The sequence below is a fragment of the Lampris incognitus genome, chromosome 11, assembly GCF_029633865.1.
Source record: "Lampris incognitus isolate fLamInc1 chromosome 11, fLamInc1.hap2, whole genome shotgun sequence".
In the NCBI taxonomy this organism is placed as follows: domain Eukaryota; kingdom Metazoa; phylum Chordata; class Actinopteri; order Lampriformes; family Lampridae; genus Lampris; species Lampris incognitus.
Window position 1 is genome coordinate 26,018,076 of NC_079221.1, and position 20,758 is coordinate 26,038,833.

At 46.6% G+C, this 20,758-nt stretch overlaps 1 protein-coding gene and 1 long non-coding RNA gene across 2 annotated transcripts; both read right to left on the reverse strand.

Annotated features, from left to right (window-relative positions):
• Window positions 1-3,933: 3,933 nt before the first annotated feature.
• On the reverse strand, window positions 3,934-5,722 carry c1ql2 (complement component 1, q subcomponent-like 2). Its single transcript, XM_056289656.1, has 2 exons — window positions 5,031-5,722; window positions 3,934-4,543 (listed from the first exon to the last, which is right to left on the reverse strand). The coding sequence occupies exons 1-2, from the start codon at window positions 5,613-5,615 to the stop codon at window positions 4,364-4,366; spliced, it is 765 nt and encodes a 254-aa protein (XP_056145631.1). The 5' UTR covers window positions 5,616-5,722; the 3' UTR covers window positions 3,934-4,363.
• A 209-nt stretch (window positions 5,723-5,931) lies between these two features.
• LOC130120864 (uncharacterized) lies at window positions 5,932-20,201 on the reverse strand. Its single transcript, XR_008811014.1, has 3 exons — window positions 20,143-20,201; window positions 6,748-6,826; window positions 5,932-6,064 (listed from the first exon to the last, which is right to left on the reverse strand). It is a non-coding gene; the product is annotated as an uncharacterized LOC130120864 (long non-coding RNA).
• Window positions 20,202-20,758: the final 557 nt, after the last annotated feature.

A 20,758-nucleotide genomic window follows, 5' to 3' on the forward strand; every position in this document is an offset into this window, starting at 1 on the left:
GGCCTACGGCTGGCCCAGACCTGTCAGAAGGACAGAGACGTGCAACATCTTAAGCTTGGAGACATGAGCTCCCATAATATCTCTTTCTTTAATTCTAGTGTTATTGAGCATTGGCTGTGAACACCAAAAAGAAAACGTATTTAACACTGGAATTAACACTGTTTCCTTAACCACCTAAATAAAACCTCAAATGTCTGATTTCAGCGACTTGTTTCGGGCTATTTTGTGTAAAAAACCTTGTTTGTTTTTTTTTTGGACAAAGATATTACATGCATATTTTGAGGTTACAAAAGTCGTTGCTGTGAAAGGTAATGGGCCCCGCCTGAGGTTACACACCAGCTGTGTCAGCAGGTCAGCCACCAGAGACCACATGGAGCCATTTCTACAGCTGTCAATCACCTTGTAGCACAACCACATCCATAATGACACCAATACCAGAACTAGCATCACAAATGACCGTGCATTTCTAACCTGTATTTGCCCCGGAAGTCGTCTTGGGTTTGACAACGTCTTCTTGGAGGGTTAGACCGAGTCAAGTATGGGATCATTGACAGACGTTGCAGTTTTTGTTGCATTAGACTTGTGCGACGTCCTTGGACATTTTCATGCTGAACCTAATAGTATCTGTATCTGCTGACACATCTGTCCTGATAGAGAAATATGTATTATAATCGGCCCTCACAGTGCGTCATTGTTCATGGGTCTCTCTTGTGCAATGTTGTTGTGTTTCACTAGATTACAACTAAATTGCTGCGGCAGGCCTTTTCTGTTCCTGTTCTTTACCAGCTAACTTCTTTATTCTCAATCAGTCACCTCCTCATCTGCGAAACCAAAGCGAAACTGGGAAGATTGAAGTTACCTCCCTGTTAGAATTTGAGATAGGTTTGCAGATTTTGTTACTGTAGGCACGGCATCCAAACCAATGTACAGCGCTACAGCATCATCCACCGTCCATCGTTCACTTCCTTGCATTGCCTGCAACAAATGTGAGCAGAATCCAAATAGTGGGGGGGGGGGGGTCCTGTGTGTACTAAGCACCCCTGAATGGCTTTTGAGGCCTCCTATAAAAGCAAACTAATAAAAAAAAAATTAGCATAGGAGGGTAATGCTGTAAAATTGAACTGAACCATATATCGGCGTTGGAGTTTTTGATTACTGCGTTGGAGATGATTTCTCATGACAATAAGAGCCGATGACTTGGGTGTAATTTGCAGGCTGAACATTATGCTCTGATGTACCATGAAGACTAGTTTGCGCCTCAAGTTACTGAGTTATCGATGCTGGCACCACTGCCCCCTGGAGCATTTCTTGTAAATGAATAGTGGCGAGAGAAAAAAAAAAGAGAGGTTCTGTCTCTGTCGTCCGAAGATTGAATCCCAGAATGGAGGACATCATCGGAGAATTCACAACACAGGGAGCTGAGCGTAACTATCGACGGTGCGACCGCTCCGCTGCACCGGGGCCCAGAAGCTGTCAGGGGCCCATGAAGGAAGGCGATCTTTTGTGTGCCTCTTAATGGTCTTTTCAGACGGGGAGCGATTGACGCGTCTGTGTAATTCATTTCCAATGAGAGGCGCGCGGGCAGGTAGGGAGGCACGGGCGATCTGTCAGGTGGGGCGACAAGTGGGCGCCATCCTGGGAAACTGTCATGGCCGTGCTCGTCTCACGCATACGCCCGCCCGCCGCTAGAGTTGAATTGTCTTGAACTTCTTGTTTCTATGCGACGCGCAGTGTCACCTCACCAAATGGGCGAGAGACTGATCCTTGCCGTGTGTGAGTTCACCGAGAGAGATGTGTAACTGTTTCCTGAAGTTATCAGGACATATCGGGGTGTTTGATAGTTGGGGAACCCGAGCTGCGGTGGTTTGAGTCCAGGGCAGGCTGTTAGCTTAGCTTTGATAAATCTGGAGCTTCGGCTGCTGTTCGTGGTGCTGATCAGAGGTTGGTTTGCAGGATGGGAGTTGCATGGTGAGTGTCTCCCCGGTGACACAGCAATTGTCTGCTTTGCATTTGTCTGGAGTGTTTGTGTGTGTGTCCGTGCATGTGTGTGCACACGAGCGCGCACTTGTGTTTGGGGAGTGGGGGGGGGGTTGCACCGAGGCCAATCACAATTATATTACGTTACATGCGTAAACAATGGTATTCAAATTAACCTCGATAGGCGAAACGTTTATTTGGCGCCTCCTGCTGGTCAGGGTGGGAACGACCTGTTCCCTTGATGCGTGTCCAAGTGAGAAAATCACAGAAAGTTGGATGAGTTAATCTGGATACAACGTTTAGTGGAAGAGAGCGAACAGACGCTGGCCGAGAGGACGGCACTACACAGGAGAGCTAACGCGTCAGGCCAGGACTCCGTGGTCCACACCCATCTACAGGCCAGTGGCCACTCTTTCAAGGATGAGGAGGTGCACATCCTTGATAGGGAGGAACGCTGGTTTGAACGGGGAGTCAGAGAGGCCATCTATGTGAAGAGGGAACGACCATCCCTGAACCGAACTTTCTGTGAACTTGTCTGGGGGACGAGATCTGTCCATGGTGCTGAAATGTTCGCTAAGTCCACTACCCAACAATGTTTCATGATGGCCCTGATTATTTTTGGTTTAATTTGCAATTTATGAGACAGAAAATACAGGCAACATGAAATATATATGCATCCTTTAATGCCTTTCGTGACCTGACCTTCCTTCGGAAGTGTACACCGAGAGATACGTTGCTCCCTTGCTTTATGTCCAAAAATAGTTAAAAAAAACGTTGTTTTTTTTTTTTTCTTTAAATGCAGCCACCTGCACTTGACTGAATGAAAATACCGACGAGAATTCAATCTGCTGAAATATGACTCCTAACTTGTGCTGAGGTCCCCTGTTAGGCCGGATGCTGTGGCGCTCAGAGATGCGGTTGCATTATGGGGATTTGAGAATAGAAGAAATATGCCTATAGGGAAGGTGCTAAGAGTCGTATGCCTTACACATTCATGAAATAGCAACAAAAAATGCCAACATGGTAATCTTCGAGATGTATGATCGCTCACATGTGACGCCCGGAGGGGAGGAAGCCTCTCATTAGCCATTAACACTCACGCAAAAAATAAATAAATAATGGAGAAGCAGGTCCGAGTCTCGAAAAACAACTTGTTTGATGAATGACAAATGTTTACCGGCGGGGGTGTGAGGGTGCATACTACAAGGACCTTAAAGCGTACTTAACATGCTGTCATTGTCCCGACGCCATCGGGTCTATCCGTTTAACATGGACATATATTATTACAGAGAGTGATGCCCTAAGCTGTTGACTTAATTAATGGGACACTCATAAAACACAGGACATTTAGACAAAACGTCATTTCAGTATTAATAGAGCGCGAATGGATCACTGTCTCCGATAAGGGGAAAGTTATGCAGACGGACCTCTCTGGTCCGGCATGGCCATCTATCACTGCGCGCGTCCCTCTCTCTCTCTCTCTCTCTCTCTCTCTCTCTCTCTCTCTCTCTCTCTCTCGCTGTCACACACACACACGCACGCACGCACACGCAGACATTATAGCGGAAGAGACACGCACAAACAAACAAGCACATAGCGTACACCCACACAACACGCACGCACGCACGCACGCGCATGCACGCACCCCATGCCCTCAGTCTGCTCTGAATTGGAGGAGATGCGACACATATCTTCTAATCGGAATACCCGACTGGCGTATATGATGCTAGACCGACGGTTTATGCCCGCGTCCCAAAAGGGAAATCCTATATTTAGTGTGTGGTATAGATGTGGGTTATAGGTGCCTCGTGCGTCATATAACGTCTACAAGCTACTTTTGGAATCCGGTGTGGGGGGGGGGGGTATGGCCGTACTCCGTATGTCCCCTCAGCTATCCCCTAACACCAACCTGACAGCGACAAAATAGCACACAACTTATAAAACATAATTTATTGAAATATTCATCAACGTAGTGTGTATATAGATATTTGAATACGAAGACATATAGAAACATGTTTGTAACACTTTGGAGCGAGTAAGGTTTAGTATAGCCTGTTACCTATGGGGTCATTCATTTAGTCATCGTTTCTTTTGGGGTACATATATATGGGTACATACATATGTATAGGCCTACATACTGAGATTTATATTTTTGAGTGAGACACAGAAACACTTGTAAGCAAAATATAGCATTACATCACACGGCAATGTCCTCTTTATACGGAGTAATCATCATGGCGTTGGCACCTTCGACTCCACAAAGTACAAACAGAAAACTCAACGACAGCCGGCATCTCGGTCTTTATATAAGAGTCAGTCTAATGGACGGTGCTCCCGTACTTGGCCTATTTATGCAATGGTTCTGGGGTGGGGTTGGGATGATGCGTTAGTCCGGATACAAAATGAAACCCGAAAACGTGCTGTACTTGTTGTTGTTGCCTCCGTGAGCCTTGCCCCCGTCCAGTTTGACATAGATCTCGTCTCCGGAGTCCAGGTGTAGGACGACGCTGTTGCTGGCGTAGTCGTAGTTCTGGTCGGCATCCTGGGCAATCGCGCTGGCGCGGACCTGCAAGCAAGAGGCAGAGTTTAGGAAGGAAGGAAGGAAGGACGCTTAATCCCAGCAGTACAGGCTTCTCCGGTAGAAACATTTTAGAAGTAGGGTACATAGTTATAGTCGTTGATTTTTTGTTCACAATTGCCCAACTATTGCGCAATTTTGAGCCTCAAAAAGTCTCCCTGCACGGGAGGTCCCAAGGTAACCCACCCATAGTCGAACCACAAATCCTTAACGCTCATAATATCTTGAAAGACGGCTGAAGTGGATCGAGTTCGGTTTTGAACTCACAGATTCTAGCGGACGGAACTGCTAACGAGCGGTCGCGAACGCCGCCTCGATGGAACGAGGGTTCTGGGTGCACGACCGCCTTCACGCGCAGCAAACAGCTGCTTTACGCACGTTACTTCGTTACTCGCGGCTGCGTTTTTAAGCAATTACAGCTACAACCATGCTTGCAAAAAACAGCCGGATTGACGGTATCGAACAAGCGGTTTACCTGTCCGTTTTTGCACAAGTCTGCCCACATGCTCGTCCCGTCGCCTCCACGCATTAGCACATGATAGGTAAAGAAGTAAATCCCAGATACTTGGCAGGTGAACTTGCCGGTCGTCGGGTCGTAATGGTTTCCAAGGTTCGTGACAACGTCGTCGAATCTCAGCACCTCATATCCCTCGTGAGGGTTTTTCAGACCCACGTAAAACGCGATCTTTGTCCCGCCTATGGCAGAACCGAACTCCCCGCCGGTGTCGGCGCGCGCTGTACCAGCCGTGACCCCTGGGTACCCGGGTTTCCCAGAGTCTCCTCTGTCCCCCGGCGGGCCCCTCGGACCCGGCGGACCCGGTTCACCGGGTGGCCCTCTCGGTCCGGGTTTCCCCGGTCGACCCGGTTCTCCCTTAGTTCCTTGAACGAACGATGGGGAAGGGACGGCGCTCAGGTCCTGCATTACCTCCAGCGCCGTCGCGCTCGGTTTGGGATTGTACGGATCACAGATCATACGACACGTGCCCATCATCTCGTAGTGAGCGTCGGTCTTGGAGGTCTGGACCAACAGAGGGATGGCGATGAGGAGAGCCAACACCATGACGATGCCGACCACAGCGACGACCACTCTCTTCCTCTGCAGAGTCCGAGAAGCAAGCGCTAAAAAGTCCGTTTTGCTTTGGGAAGTAATGGTGGAAGGTTGGTGAGAGCGCCCAAAAAACCACGAGAGGAAAGGCGAGTGCTGGCCAAAGAAAGAAGGGAGTCTGGACAAGATAGGATCGGTTAAGAGGGGGGGAGTGTGTGTGTGTGTGAGAGAGAGAGAGAGAGAGAGAGAGAGAGAGAGAGAGAGAGAGAGAGAGAGAGAGAGAGAGAGAGAGAGAGTGAGTGGTAACCTGGAGCCTGGTTCACCTCCTGGCGTTTAACGCGGTGCCAGTATCGGTAAGGCGTCACGCAGATGACAGGGGGGATATCCGTCCTGGCATGGCTGGTCACACGCTGGATCTCCGAGCATGAGCTGAGCATGAAGAGGCTCCCGGCGGTTTCTGCTCGCTGCAACAAGCGGAGGGGGAGTGAAGAGGCGCTGACGTAACAGGTCCATGCAGAGCCACAACACACACAAAAAAAAAGCCTGTTGCAATTTGGATTAAGACTGCAACAATAATCATGCCATCTTTATGTATGAATTATAAATCCCCCTGCATAGCTTAAAGGGAATAGGATCAGGGAGCATTATTAACACTTAACCCCCCCACCCCTCCTCCTCCTCCCCCTAGTTTTGGCAGCGATGTTTCCCGTTATCTCCTCCCTTTGAGAGAGAAACTTGTAAAAGTGTCTGTTGGAATGGGTGGACATGTATGTGCTGGATGCATGCAGGTGAAACTGCTTCAGAGGGCCTAACGTACAGGGATGGGCGGCGTGTTGACGGTGGTCAAATCCGGGCTGTGTTGTATCGACTCTTCACACTTTTAAACCAGTACTGCGATATGATGCCTGCACTGTGCAACCCAAACACCAAAGTTAACACCCCATCTGTACGTTCATGTCAGCGCTCTCTTATCAGTGCAATGCCTTCCTTGCCACATTTTTGAATAAAGTTGAGTAGACTCCTACCTGTTTTATCGTTAGTTCTTGCTTTTTTGCACTCCAAACAGATCCTATCGATCACTCGCCAATTTCACACCAACTTGCAGGTATTTCAGCATGCGTTGCAAATCATTATTGTAAATACTTACTTGTTTTGACATCTTCGTATGTAAACGCTTGATACTGCGAGATACTTTTCCTTTTGTTTTCTCTTTGTTTCTTCTTCATCTAAAAACAAACAAACATTGTTCTGATGCGCAAACTTTGTTCTCGCAGCAACTTTTAAGAAGAAAAGAAGAAAGCCGCTTTCTTTTGTCATTTGACACATTACAATGAAACATGTTCTCTGCGTTTAACCCATCCTGTTGTATAGTAGCGGTGGGCAGCTGCAGCAGCCAGGGACCACCTCCGGTTCTTCTTTCCATTGCCTTGCTCAGGGGCACAGGCAGGGGTGTTAACCCTAACACGCGTGTCTTTTTGATTTTGGGAGGAAACCGGAGCACCCGGAGGAGACCCACGCAGACCCAGGATGAACACGCAAACTCCACACAGAAAGGACCTGGGAACGCCTTGCCGTGAGGCAACAGTGGGCTTCAGCGTTCTGCAGTACGGTAGTGTTTAGATGAAAGGCCTCAGAGTGACTGAGTGACCTCTGATCCCCACGAGAGATCTGCAGGTCACATGAGCCACATGTGATAGGAGGCGCAGGCGAGAGAGACAGATAGAACCACTGGCACCACCAGTGTATATTTGTGTTGGGGTTTTTTTCAGTAGGTATGGAGAGAAGACTTGGTACTCTGTATACTGTTTCCCATACAGGTAACAGCATCTGTATTAAACCGTTGTGTCCCTCTGGAAAGAACGGGAAACTGGACCTAGTGCCGACCTTGTTGATTTTCAGTTTGAGTTTGTTTGTTTTTTGCATCAAAATCAACACAGGGACCAGAACAGGCCTCCCCATTTCTTCCCTTCAATTCAGTTGTTGACCATTGTAACAACAGCAAGACCAAACCTCAAATTATAACATTCATCGGCTTGATTTCTTTCAGATCTCATGTCCTTTTCCAGCTTTATTCCGGCTTAGGGGGCTCTTGTTAGGAAAAGCCACAGGCTGTTGTAAGCCCCTCTGTTCCTGCCCTCCGAGCTTCCGCATGAGACCCAGACTTTAGAGTCGGAGCCATGTAAAAAGTTGTCTGGCGCCCATTCTCTGTTCTTATAATCTGTCACAGAGCCACGACTTGCCTTCTGTTGTCGGGATCAGCTAATCCTTATCTTCACAGATCCGGGGTTTAACTCCTCCTCACATCCTCTTGTCTCAGCAGGCTGAGCTAGCAGCTAACAAAGCGCCTGCTTTGATTCCCAGGCCTCCCTGCACCTAACTGCTGAGCGCCACCCAGACACGCACGCACACACACGCACACACACACACACACACACACACACACACACACACACACACACACACACACATATATATATATATATATATATATATATATATAAAAACCTATCACACGCATGTACTGCATACACACACACCTACACACATCCCACATACACGTACACACGATGTGGATGGCAGTACAGATATATCCTACATGCACTCAGACCTACTGCACACACATCATACATACAAATGGCAACTTAAGAAAACACATTAGCTATCACACAAACTTGTTTCTCTCTGTCTCACACACACATGTATCAGTTTACATGAACACTCACAGATCACACTTAGTGCACACACACACACACACACACAAGCATGCATGCATGTAAACAAACCACGCATGCACGAACACACACACACACGAACACGAACACACACACACACGAACACACACACACACACACACACACCTCCGTGACCACATATACAAAACATAAATCTAGCAGTCCTCACCGAGTCCCTCACCTTCCTCCTTTTTGCACAGATGAAGTCTTAGCTTGTCAGCATTAAAGTTGATTTGAGAATGAAGCCGGTTCTCACACTCTCAGACCAGTCTCTTGTTTGGTCGGCTATTGTGCATGCGCGCACGCGTGTGTGTGTGTGTGTGTGTGTGCGGTTCCCTCCTGATGTATACATGATGACAGACTGTACATATTCAGATAGCGACTGTGACGTCATCGTTGTCTGCAGTAAATCAGATGCCTGGTGAAGGGGAAGGAAGGCTGTGATTAAGAGATGGCCCATGTTGTTGTTTTTCTTTCGTTCTTTTTTTTTTACCATTTCCATTCCAGTAATTTACTTAAAACGATGGTAGCAAAGCCGTAAGTTCACCATGTAGTGCAGCCCTTTATAGAAGTCTCCATTATGCATTTATCATAATGTACATTCTCAGATACCACAGAGGAAGTTATAACTCGAAACTAACGTCCATAAATTAAATGACCTCTCGATAGATGTTGTGTGCGTGCGTGCGTGCGTGCGCGCGCGCGCGCGCGTGTGTGAATTCATCCCTTTACAAAAATCTCTTTGGCTGTCTAAATTAGTTAAGAGAGATGTCATACTATTGATATAGATGTAATTTACCATTTATAATACTATTTAGCAAACATTAGCTTGTGGTGGACACGTATTGGGGACAGAATTCAACCCAGGAACTAAGGGTTAAGTCATGGTTGCCCTGGCAGGTTAACGCAGGGTTAAGTTATGGTTGTCCAGCCAGTTTTCTGATTATTCTTGCCACCTCCGCTCAGTCGAGCTGTGGTTTGGTTGTCTCTCTGATTTACTGTGGATTAAAGAAAGTTGCCTACACGGCTAAAGTGTGAACCTACGGTCTTCTCCGTTCCTTCGGCTCTACAAGCTAACCTTAACAAGCTGTTCCGCTCTGATTCACTTGGAATTCATTCGCAGGCAATTCAAATACAGTTACTTGTGCTGGTTACTAAAAGTAAAATGTACCACTCGATAGATTCAGCAAGGGGTGAGGTAAGGCAGTGGCCCTACACGACTTCCTGTGTGTTTAGTAATGTCACTTTGCTTGGGACAAATGGTTTCTTGTATGTATTTTTGGTGGCTCTTCAGTCTAAAGCGCCTCCCTGGAGGAAGCAATTGAAATTGGGGGTACGATGCATGGGACGGATCACCATTCTGTGACAAGAACATTCTGTTTGGTATTCACTCACTGCATGCCTGCTGCGTATGCATCTGTGGTTTCCATTTGATTTTATATGTTTTTTTTTTAAAATTTTCCCCCTTTTTGTCCCCAATTGTATCCGGCCAATTACTCCACTCTTCCGAGCCGTCCCGGTCGCTGTTCCACCCCCTCTGCCGATCCAGGGAGGGCTGCAGACTACCACATGCCTCCTCCGATACGTGTGGAGTCGCCAGCCGCTCCTTTTCACCTGACAGTGAGGAGTTTCGCCAGCGGGACGTAGCGGGTGGGAGGATCACGCTATTCCCCCCAGTTCCCCTCTCCCCCTGAACAGGCGCTCCGACCGACCAGAGGAGGCGCTAGTGCAGCGACCAGGACACATACCCACATCTGGTTTCCCACCCGCAGACACGGCCAATTGTGTCTGTAGGGACACCCGACCAAGATGGAGGTAACACGGGGATTCGGACCGTCGATCCCCGTGTTGGGATTTTATATGATTATACTGGCTGTATTAACTGACTGTATCTTGTTTGCAATGGTGATGGACGGGTTGACGGACAAGATCAGGCAGGAGTCTCCATGGATGATGATGTTCGCGGATGACATTGTGATCTGTAGCGAGAGTAGGGTGCAGGTTGAGGAGAGCCTGGAGAGGTGGAGGTATGCACTGGAGAGATGAGGAATGGAAGTCAGTAGGAGCAAGACGGAATACCTATGCGTGAATGAAAGAGAGGACGGTGGAATGGTCAGGATGCAAGGAGTGGAGGTGAAGAAGGCATATGAGTTTAAATACTTGGGGTCAACTGTCCAAAGTAACGGGGAGTGCAGGAGAGGTGAAGAAGAGAGTGCAGGCAGGGTGGAGTGGGTGGAGAATAGTGTCAGGAGTGATTTGCGACAGAAGGGTACCAGCAAGAGTTAAAGGGAAGGGTTACAAGATGGTTGTGAGACCAGCTATGTTATATGGTTTGGAGAAAGTGGCACTGACGAAAAGACAGGAGGTGGAGCTGGAGGTGGCAGAGTTGAAGATGCTAAGATTTTCACTGGGAGTAACGAAGAAGGACAGGATTAGGAATGATTATATTAGAGGGACCGCTCAGGTTGGACGGTTTTGAGACAAAGCAAGAGAGGTAAAATTGAGATGGTTTGGACATGTGTGAAGGAGAGATGCTGGGTATATTGGGAGAAGGATGCTGAATATGGAGCTGCCAGGGAAGAGGAGAAGAGGAAGGCCAAAGAGGAGGTTTATGGATGTAGTGAGGGAAGACATGCAGGTGGCTGGTGTGACAGAGGAAGATGCAGAAGACAGGAAGAAATGGAAACGGATGATCCGCTGTGGCGACCCCTAACGGGAGCAGCCGAAAGTAGTAGTAGTAGTAGTAGTAGTAGTAGTAGTAGTAGTAGTAGTCGTAGTCGTAGTAGTCGTAGTAGTTACTGGCTGTATTAACCACTCTTGACAGTTTCCCTTCACTTTTAACTTCCAAGTTTCGGTACCACGCCACCAAGTTAAAAGACAAGATGCTCTCCACCGGGTTCTTGTGCACCATTTCAAGAATTTTCTGCAGTTTCTGAAGTCATGTGTTGAAGTCATGTGATGAAGTCATGTGTTGGGCGATATCGATCATGTTTTTACAACTGTCCATGCTGTGCCTGGGGGAGCCCAAAGAGGTGAGACAAACTGAAGATTACTATTGTCATTCCAGTTCTTTAACTTGGAACATTACTTGTGAAATAACTCATAATAAGGTGAAATAATTCCTTATTACGTTTATTTTCTCCCTTGCCCAAACACGTATCGCTTTTATTTTAATTATTAACAAAACCATCCGTTTTATTATGTGTTTTATGTCCCACAAAATCCAGACCAATGTATCAGCAGAATTAAATGGGCCAATGAAAGAGTTTTAGATTCTGATTTTTGGTAAAGACACTGTCACCGAAAACAAAGTTGTGTGCGTTCGTGTGTGCGCGCCTGCGTGCGTGCGTGCGTGCACGTGCATGCATTTGCGTGTGTCTCTGACACATGAGCATCCGGCCATGGCTGTGTGAGCGTGTGTCTTCCTGGCCGTGTAGCTGTGAGTTACTCACTGTTGGTGAGCTTCTCTCTACATGGCCAGCTGTGCCTCGGGACTGGCAGCCTGCGACTGACACATCAGCTTTAAGAGCCGCTTGTTCATCCGCTGATTCATCTATTAGACGTGCATATATACCTTCTGCTCAAGCCAAGGCCAGATCCTACTGGAGTTTAGCCCCCTAGGTCCGAACCTATTATCCTATTACCCTCTGTTAGGTTTGCTGTGGTATTTGATGTTGTCATCAACTGGTCAAAGCCCATTGGATAACAATTTAAATCCTTCATCTCTCTCTGTCTGACTGTCCCAAATTCAGGGATGCTCATGGAAATGGAAACACAAAGCATTTTCATCATTTTCCTGATAATGCTCTTGTAGGGGGGGGGGTTATTCATGCGATCGTATATTTAATTGTAATTCCATAACATCCCTCTTGGGTAGCTCTGTGCGTGTGCGCGCGCGCGCGAGCGTATTACGTCAAGTCAATTTTATTTGTATAGCCCAATATCACAAATTACAAATTTGCCTCAGGGGTCTTTACAGCAACACAACATCCTGTCCTTAGACCCTCTCATCGGATAAGGAACAACTCCCTAAAAAACAACCCTTTAACAGGGAGAAAGAACAGGAAGAAAGCTCAGGGAGAGCAACAGAGGAGGGATATCTCCCCCAAGACGGACAACGAGCAATAGATGTTGTGTTTACACAATTTACAGAATACAACATTGAAAGAGGATAACATAATTATAATGGCATTATAAGATATATGACGAATATGATGAGGAGGATGCCAGTCAGTGTCCAGACGCCACCGGAACAGCCCAGGACCCGAGCCACGCGACCAGCATCACCATGTAGACCTGCAGGAGGACAGACTACACGTGCACACAGGGGAGGCTCACGTCACACCATTCACATACACGGGAGAAGAGTGTCCGTGCGTGCGTGCGTGTGTATGTAATATTACCCGTGATGACAGCCGTATGTGACTGTATAGTACCTGCGGATGAGGAACTCAAACAGGGTCAAATCATGAAATTTGATTTCTTGAAGAAATGATGTTGATGTAACGTGCTGAAATATTGAATGTATTGTATTCAGACCCTTAGAGACAGGCACAATAAATGTACAACTTGTAGAGCTGCGCATTTATCAGAATAACTTATTGTTGTTCACAGTCAACGGTGGCCAGTGAGAACATCTTCTGATCCTACCTTGATCCATTTAACCGCTGGATTTGTTGTGTTTGTTATCGGAGGCGGAGAATGTGTGCAGAAAAATAACAAAAAGCTTCCCCCCCCAATTGTACCCGTCCAGTTACCCCACTCTTCCGACCTGTCGCTGCTCCACCCCCTCTGTCGATCCGGGGAGGGCTGCAGACTACCAGATGCCTCCTCCGAGACACGTGGAACCGCCACCCGCTTCTTGTCACCTGACAGTGAGGAGTTTCACCAGGGGGACATAGCGCGTGCACATGGGAAGATCACACTATTCCCCCCAGTTCCCCCAACCGACCAGAGGAGGCGCTAGTGCGGCGACCAGGACACATAATCACATCCGGCTTCCCACCCACAGACACGGCCAATTGTGTCTGTAGGGACGTCGGACCAAGCCGGAGGTAACACGGGGATTCAAACCGACGATCCCCGTGTTGGTTGACAACGGAATGGACCGCTACGCCACGCGGACGCCCCAACAAAAACCTGTTAAACCGGACGCATTAAAAACGTGTGAATCTGTTGCAGCTGATTTTTGGGACAAGTGGCCACAAATAAGGAGAGAGCCGTTTCAGTCACCGAACAAAGATGATTGGTACCAGATTATATCCAGGATTTAGTCACTACGAAACACGTTAGCGAGCCATAACAGTCTGCTGATGGCACCTGTGTGCCATAGCAACATTGACTAGGCATTAGGACTACGGACTGTATGAGGCAACATTGTGTGGGAAATGCCGTGATTATATGTACACCTTTATAATCACACATATAGATGACAGTTTGAGCAAACGTCATTCAACGTGTTTACGACCATCAAAAAGTGATTAACAAATACAAAATACGAACACGAATAAATCGTCAACAGTTTCCATTTCACTGTATTCATGGCTCGGTAATGTGTTGCTTACTCATTAGTAATGCCATTTGTAATACATCTGTTAATGCTAATTAATGTGCTCCTAATGTCAAGTGCTAGCAGATACCTTGGAAGGAACTGGAGCAGCGCCATGACGACTCTCATTTGTCTGGACAGTGATGATGAGTTGTTGTTTTTTTTTTCATTTAGACAGCATTATTATTTTATTTGTTATCATTTGTATTTCCTGTTGTGTGTTGAAGTCTCAGAAGCTGGACTGCATGGAAACGGCTTCTCGGTACAACAGGCTGCTTGTCAGATTAGAAGACACGCACATTCTGTTTGGAAAACCAGCTGAAGGGCATCAGGCACAAACAGCAAGTAGTGCTAAATAGCTTTAATTGTTGGTGCCCCCCCTTTATCTCTTTCTTTCACCCCCCTCACCCCTTCTCTCTTCTCTCTCTCTCTCTCTCTCTCTCTCTCTCTCTCTCTCTCTCTCTCTCTCTCTCTCTCTCTCTCTCTCTCTCTCTCTCTCTCTCTCTCCTCTCACACACACACACACACCTATTTAATGTTAAACCACCATTCCTGACATGCTCCTCAGAATGACACCCATCCCCTCCCTAAATAATGACTACATAATAAGTCGATGTATGCATGTGCATGTGTGTAGTGGTCTTCCCATGTGATGATATGCCAACAGAAATAACTAATCTTGGGTTGCATAACTGTTCTCTCTCTCTCTCTCTCTCTCTCTCTCTCTGTTTCTGGCTCCGTCCCTCTTCCCCTGTACAAAAGTTACACATATGCATGTACATGTGGTGTGTTGTGGTGTCTGCGTGCATTGTGTTTCCAATGAACTACAATCGTCTGTGAAGGCCGGATGATTAAGCAGTCGTGTGGGCATGCACATAGCCTGCAGGGCTTGCAGTCTCCATCCAGTCAGCTGAGGGTGAATGGAGATGGAGCCCGCGGACCACGCAGCCGACATAGTCTAGGGCCTTGCTAAGCAGCCTTACATGGATGCTTATCAGGATTCCCATCATACACATCTTCTCAGTGTGTGCATGTGTGTACATGCGCTGACATATGCTGGCCGATTAAAGCCTCTTTGACAAGTGTGGTTGAATAATCCTGCCTTGTGGCGTACCGAGATTGCACTGTGCACATATTTGCATGTTTTGCTGTTGTCTCGCATTAAGCAGCACCCTCAGCCAAACAGCCTCCTCCTCCAGCAGCTTGGCTGAAAAGACCCTCAGCCACGGATGAGGATGCATCAACTTGATGCTGCTTCTTTTTCGCCTCAATTCAAAAGTCGGTGGATACAAATTCACAGCAGGTGGGGATGGATGTTAGGCCTATGCTTTCCAACTACAGAAAGTAACTGAATTAAGTATTAAAACGGATGTTGGCCATTACTACTTCTTTTTTTCTAATGAAGCGAATATCAATTAACTCCCACCCTGTCATCCTAAAAGAGATTTAAGCCAGTGTAGTCTGGCCGGTTTTATTTTGTTATGAATAGTTACATGAGGGGGCGGCATGGTGGCGTGGTGGTTAACGCGGTCGCCTCACAGCAGGAAGGTCCTGGGTTCGAACCCCAGGGTAGTCCGATCTTGGGGGTCATCCTGGGTTGTCCTCCGTGTGGAGTTCGCATGTTCTCCCCGTGTCTGCGTAGGTTTTCTCCGGTTTCCTCCCACAATTCAAAGACATGTAGGTCAGGTGAATCGGCTGTACTAAATTGTCCCTAGGTGTGAGGTGTGTGGTTGTGTGTGTGTGTCGGCCCTGTGATGGTCTGGCAGCCTGTCCAGGGTGTCTCCCCACTGGCTGTCCAATGAATGCTGGGATAGGCTGCAGCCCCTAAGTGGGATTAGCAGCTTGGATAATGGATGGATGGATGGATGGATGGATGGATGGATAGTTACATGAGGCAAGTCTATCAAAATTGGGCTATCATTGGAATTGGGCTTCGTGTAAACCCAATTAATGTTTCCCATGTCTTCATTCAGTGCTGGTGTGCCACCATGGCCATTTAAGTGCCACTAATGTGGTAACGTGAATTTAGAGTATAATTCACTATTAAAGCATCTGGCAGCATTGTGGGGCTAGCCAAACTGTTGTAATAGACGGTGCTCACCCAATGAAAAGGACAAACTCACCGATAAAAAGCAGAACTCACCAGTAACAATCATGTTATGCTGTTGTAGCACCTTTAAGTTCTCACAATTCTTAAGAATGTAAATATTTCCAGATATTTTGGAATTGACCCGCAAGACAGTAATAATTTGTGTGTGTGTGTGTGTGTGTGTGTGTGTGTGTGTGTGTGTGTGTGTGTGTGTGAGAGAGAGAGAGAGAGAGAGAGAGAGAGAGAGAGAGAGAGAGAGAGAGAAGAGAGAGAGAGAGAGAGAGTGTGTGTGTGTGTATTTCTGGTTATGTCTGAGATGATAGTTTTGTCTGTGAGAGTAAAGGGGAAACAGGGTGCATGTTGATCAGTACCACACACACACACACACACACACGCGCACGCACACACACACACACACATTCACATGTACACACATGTAATATGTATTTTTTTTTTTTTTTTTTGCTACAGAGAGCTGAGATTTTGAATGTAATCCTATCCAGCCTGGCTGAGACAGATGTGGATCAATCAGCCATTTGTCAAATTTTCATATGATGCAATGAGAAATTCATTAGCACTGTACTTGACTTTTCAAAACCTGCTCTCAAAGCTATACTTAAAACTAAACACAAACTAAAACAATGGTAAGTAAAACAGTTGAACAAATAAAATGATTACAAAAAATAAATAAATTGTATAGCTTTTTTAGATAAAGTTAAAATATTTCACAAAGATAGAATAGGCTCAAAACAGCGAAAATATGTAGCTAATCCTCAAATTATAGCTACTACTACTACTACTACTTTCGGCTGCTCCCGTTAGGGGTCGCCACAGTGGATCATCCGTTTCCATTTCTTCCTGTCTTCTGCGTCTTCCTCTGTCACACCAGCCACCTGCATGTCTTCCCTCACCACATCCATAAACCTCCTCTTTGGCCTTCCTCTTCTCCTCTTCCCTGGCAGCTCCATATTCAGCATCCTTCCCCCAATATACTCAGCATCTCTCCTCCACACATGTCCAAGCCATCTCAATCTTGCCTCTCTTGCTTTGTCTCCAAACCGTCCAACCTGAGCGGTCCCTCTAATATAATCGTTCCTAATCCTGTCCTTCTTCGTTACTCCCAGTGAAAATCTTAGCATCTTCAACTCTGCCACCTCCAGCTCCGCCTCCTGTCTTTTCGTCAGTGCCACTGTCTCCAAACCATATAACATAGCTGGTCTCACAACCATCTTGTAAACTTTCCCTTTAACTCTTGCTGATACCCTTCTGTCGCAAATCACTCCTGACACACTTCTCCACCCACTCCAACCTGCCTGCACTCTCTTTTTCACCTCTCTCCTGCACTCCCCGTTACTTTGGACAGTTGACCCCAAGTATTTAAACTCAAATGCCTTTGTCACCTCCACTCCTTGCATCCTGACCATTCCACTGTCCTCTCTCTCATTCACACATAGGTATTCCGTCTTGCTCCTACTGACTTTCATTCCTCTTCTCTCAAGTGCATACCTCCACCTCTCCAGGCTCTCCTCAACCTGCACCCTACTCTCGCTACAGATCACAATGTCATCCACGAACATCATCGTCCATGGAGACTCCTGCCTGATCTTGTCCGTCAACCTGTCCATCACCATTGCAAACAAGAAAGGGCTAAGAGCCGATCCTTGATGTAATCCCACCTCCACCTTGAACCCATCTGTCATTCCAACCGCACACCTCACCATTGTCACACTTCCCTCATACGTATCCTGCACCACTCCTACATACTTCTCTGCAACTCCTGACTTCCTCATACAATACCACACCTCCTCTCTCGGCACTCTGTCATAAGCTTTCTCTAAATCTACAAAGACACAATGCAACTCTTTCTGGCCTTCTCTATACTTCTCAATCAACATTCTCAAAGCAAACATCGCATCTGTGGTGTTCTTTCGTGGCATGAAACCATACTGCTGCTCATTGATCGTCACCTCTCCTCTTAACCTAGCTTCTATTACTCTTTCCCAAATCTTCATGCTGTGGCTGATCAACTTTATACCTCTGTAGTTGTTACAGTTCTGCACATCGCCCTTGTTCTTGAAAATCAGTACCAGTATGCTTCTTCTCCACTCCTCAGACATCCTCTCACTTTCCAGGATTGTGTTAAACAATCTAGTTAAAAACTCCACTGCTGTCTCTCCTAAACATCTCCATGCCTCCACAGGTATGTCATCAGGACCAACTGCCTTTCCACTCTTCATCCTCTTCATAGCTGCCCTCACTTCCTCCTTGCTAATCCGCTGAACTTCCTGATTCACTATCCCTACATCATCCAACATTCTCTCTCTCATTTTCTTCATTCATCAGCCCCTCAAAGTATTCCTTCCACCTTCTTAGCACACTCTCCTCGCTTGTCAGCACATTTCCATCTCTATCCTTGATCGCCCTAACTTGCTGCACATCCTTTGCAGCTTGGTCCCTCTGTCTAGCCAATCGGTACAAGTCCTTTTCTCCTTCCTTAGTGTCTAATCTGTCATACAACTCACCATACGCCTTTTCCTTTGCCTTTGCCACCTCTCTCTTTGCTTTACGCTGTATCTCCTTGTACTCCTGTCTTCTTTCTTCATCTCTCTTACTATCCCACTTCTTCTTTGCCAACCTTTTCCTCTGTATAATTTGCTGTACTTCCTCATTCCACCACCAAGTCTCCTTGTCTTCCTTCCTCTGTCCTCATGAAACACCAAGTACCTTCCTAGCTGTCTCCCTCACTATTTCTGCAGTGGTTTTCCAGCCATCTGGCAACTCTTCACTATCACCCAGTGCCTGTCTTAACTCCTGCCTGAACTCCACACAACAGTCTTCCTTCTTCAACTTCCACCGTTTGATCTTCGGCTGTGTCTTCACTCACTTCCTCTTCTTGGTCTCCAAAGTCATCCTACAGACCACCATCCGATGCTGCCTAGCTACGTTCTCCCCTGTCACCACCTTGCAGTCTCCAATCCCTTTTAGATGGCGCCTTCTACATAAGATATAGTCCACCTGTGTGCACTTTCCTCCACTCTTGTACGTCACCCTGTGTTCCTCCCTCTTCTTGAAATATGTATTCACCACAGCCATTTCCATCCTTTTCGCAAAATTGACCACCATCTGTCCTTCCACATTTCTCTTCTTGACTCCATACCTTCCCATCACCTCCTCATCACCTCTGTTCCCTTCACCAACATGTCCATTGAAGTCCGCTCCAATCACCACCCTCTCCTCCTTGGGTACCCTCTCCACCATGTCGTCCAACTCACTCCAGAATTCTTCTTTTCCATCCATCTCACACCCAACTTGCAGGGCATATGCGCTGATAACATTCAGCAATAAACCTTCAATTTCCAGCTTCATACTCATCACTCTGTCTGACACTCTCTTCACCTCCAGCACGCTCTTGACATACTCTTCCTTCAGAAAATCCTCAAATTATAGCAATTGTAGCAAATTATAATGCCAATTATAACACTCAGATGCAAGGCTGGAGTAGTGCGCCCAGGGGCCCCTGGGCACTGAAGCTCATACACCACCATCACCCCACTCACACACACACCCCATGCCCACCCCGGCCATTAAACCCCACCATGATTATTTTGAATTTCTAGTCATGTTGCCATGTGAAATCTACCAGACCATAATCACACGCCTATGGATCAAAGGTTCAACAACCAGTCCAGCTGAGCAGGTATGTCTATACAGTTCAATAGACCAAGTACTGCCATTTCACTCACATATCAGAAGACAAGGAAACAATGGATTGAATTATCCTAAAGCAGTGTATGACTCGAGACAATTTGTCTTCACTGAAAACTACCCAAGCAGACAGCACACCAGTTATTACTGATAAATAATATTGTGACTGACTAGGAATAGGCTTACAACAATGCCATCCTAAGGTAATCACACAGCACAGCTGAATGCAGGTTTCAAAATAAAGAACATGAAGTTGCTAGGCAACTTCCCACAGAACTGCCAAAGCCAACGTATAATGAACTTGGCAAACTGACTCCAACACAATATAGCAGCATCACACCACAGTGATGCAATACACGTTATGCAAACAGCATATCAAATAAACTCATCCACAAAATATACAGCAGCAGACAATCACAACCGATTATACAGCTCAGTGCACAGACAGCCTAATCAAATGGTTCTTACCTTTAGAAATTCTTCTTTCTTGACTTTTTCTTTGCAAACTGTGATCAAGTCCTCAAAACCCATCTGTGCATTGTTGCAACCATCGGTAGATGCTTCCAGGCTATCGGTACTGCTAGCTAGCTCGGCATCCTCCATCAGAATGTCCCCCTCTTCACTATGTTTAGCTATTTTGAAAAAGGTACTTATTAGAGTGGGACTTTTTTTTGTTTTGGCCGCTTCTTTCACTTCCCTTTCCTCTCTCTCCTTTCTTTTGGCAGCCCCGCTGGGCTTTTGGTTAATACTGACCATTTTCTGCTGCTTGGCAAATGTTTCCTGCACCAAACTGATAGTGCGTAATTAATTCCACTGTTTTTAACCATGAATTGGCTTCCGAAAAAATATACAGTGCATTGCTGCTCGCTCATCAGTCACCACCTGGGCAGCCATCTCACCAATAAAACAATAAATCATGAGACTTAATTTTCTTGGAAACAACTTTTATTGCATTCTGACTGGATAATGATCAAGAGAATGGGTCAAGCTTTGTGTTGTATTTCTGTGGAGCCCAACATAAAAAAACATATATACTTTTTTCCCCCTCCCATCGTAGAGGGGGCCTTTTTGCGCTCAGAGGTCC

What these genes read in the sequence shown, in the direction of transcription:
- c1ql2 (XM_056289656.1), bottom strand. Translation starts at nt 5,615, where the DNA reads ATGGTGTTGGCTCTCCTCATCGCCATCCCTCTGTTGGTCCAGACCTCC. An exon ending in ACTTGTGCAAAAACGGACAG is followed by an intron (nt 4,544 to 5,030) that starts GTAAACCGCTTG and finishes TCTTGCTTGCAG; the next exon opens with GTCCGCGCCAGCGCGATTGC.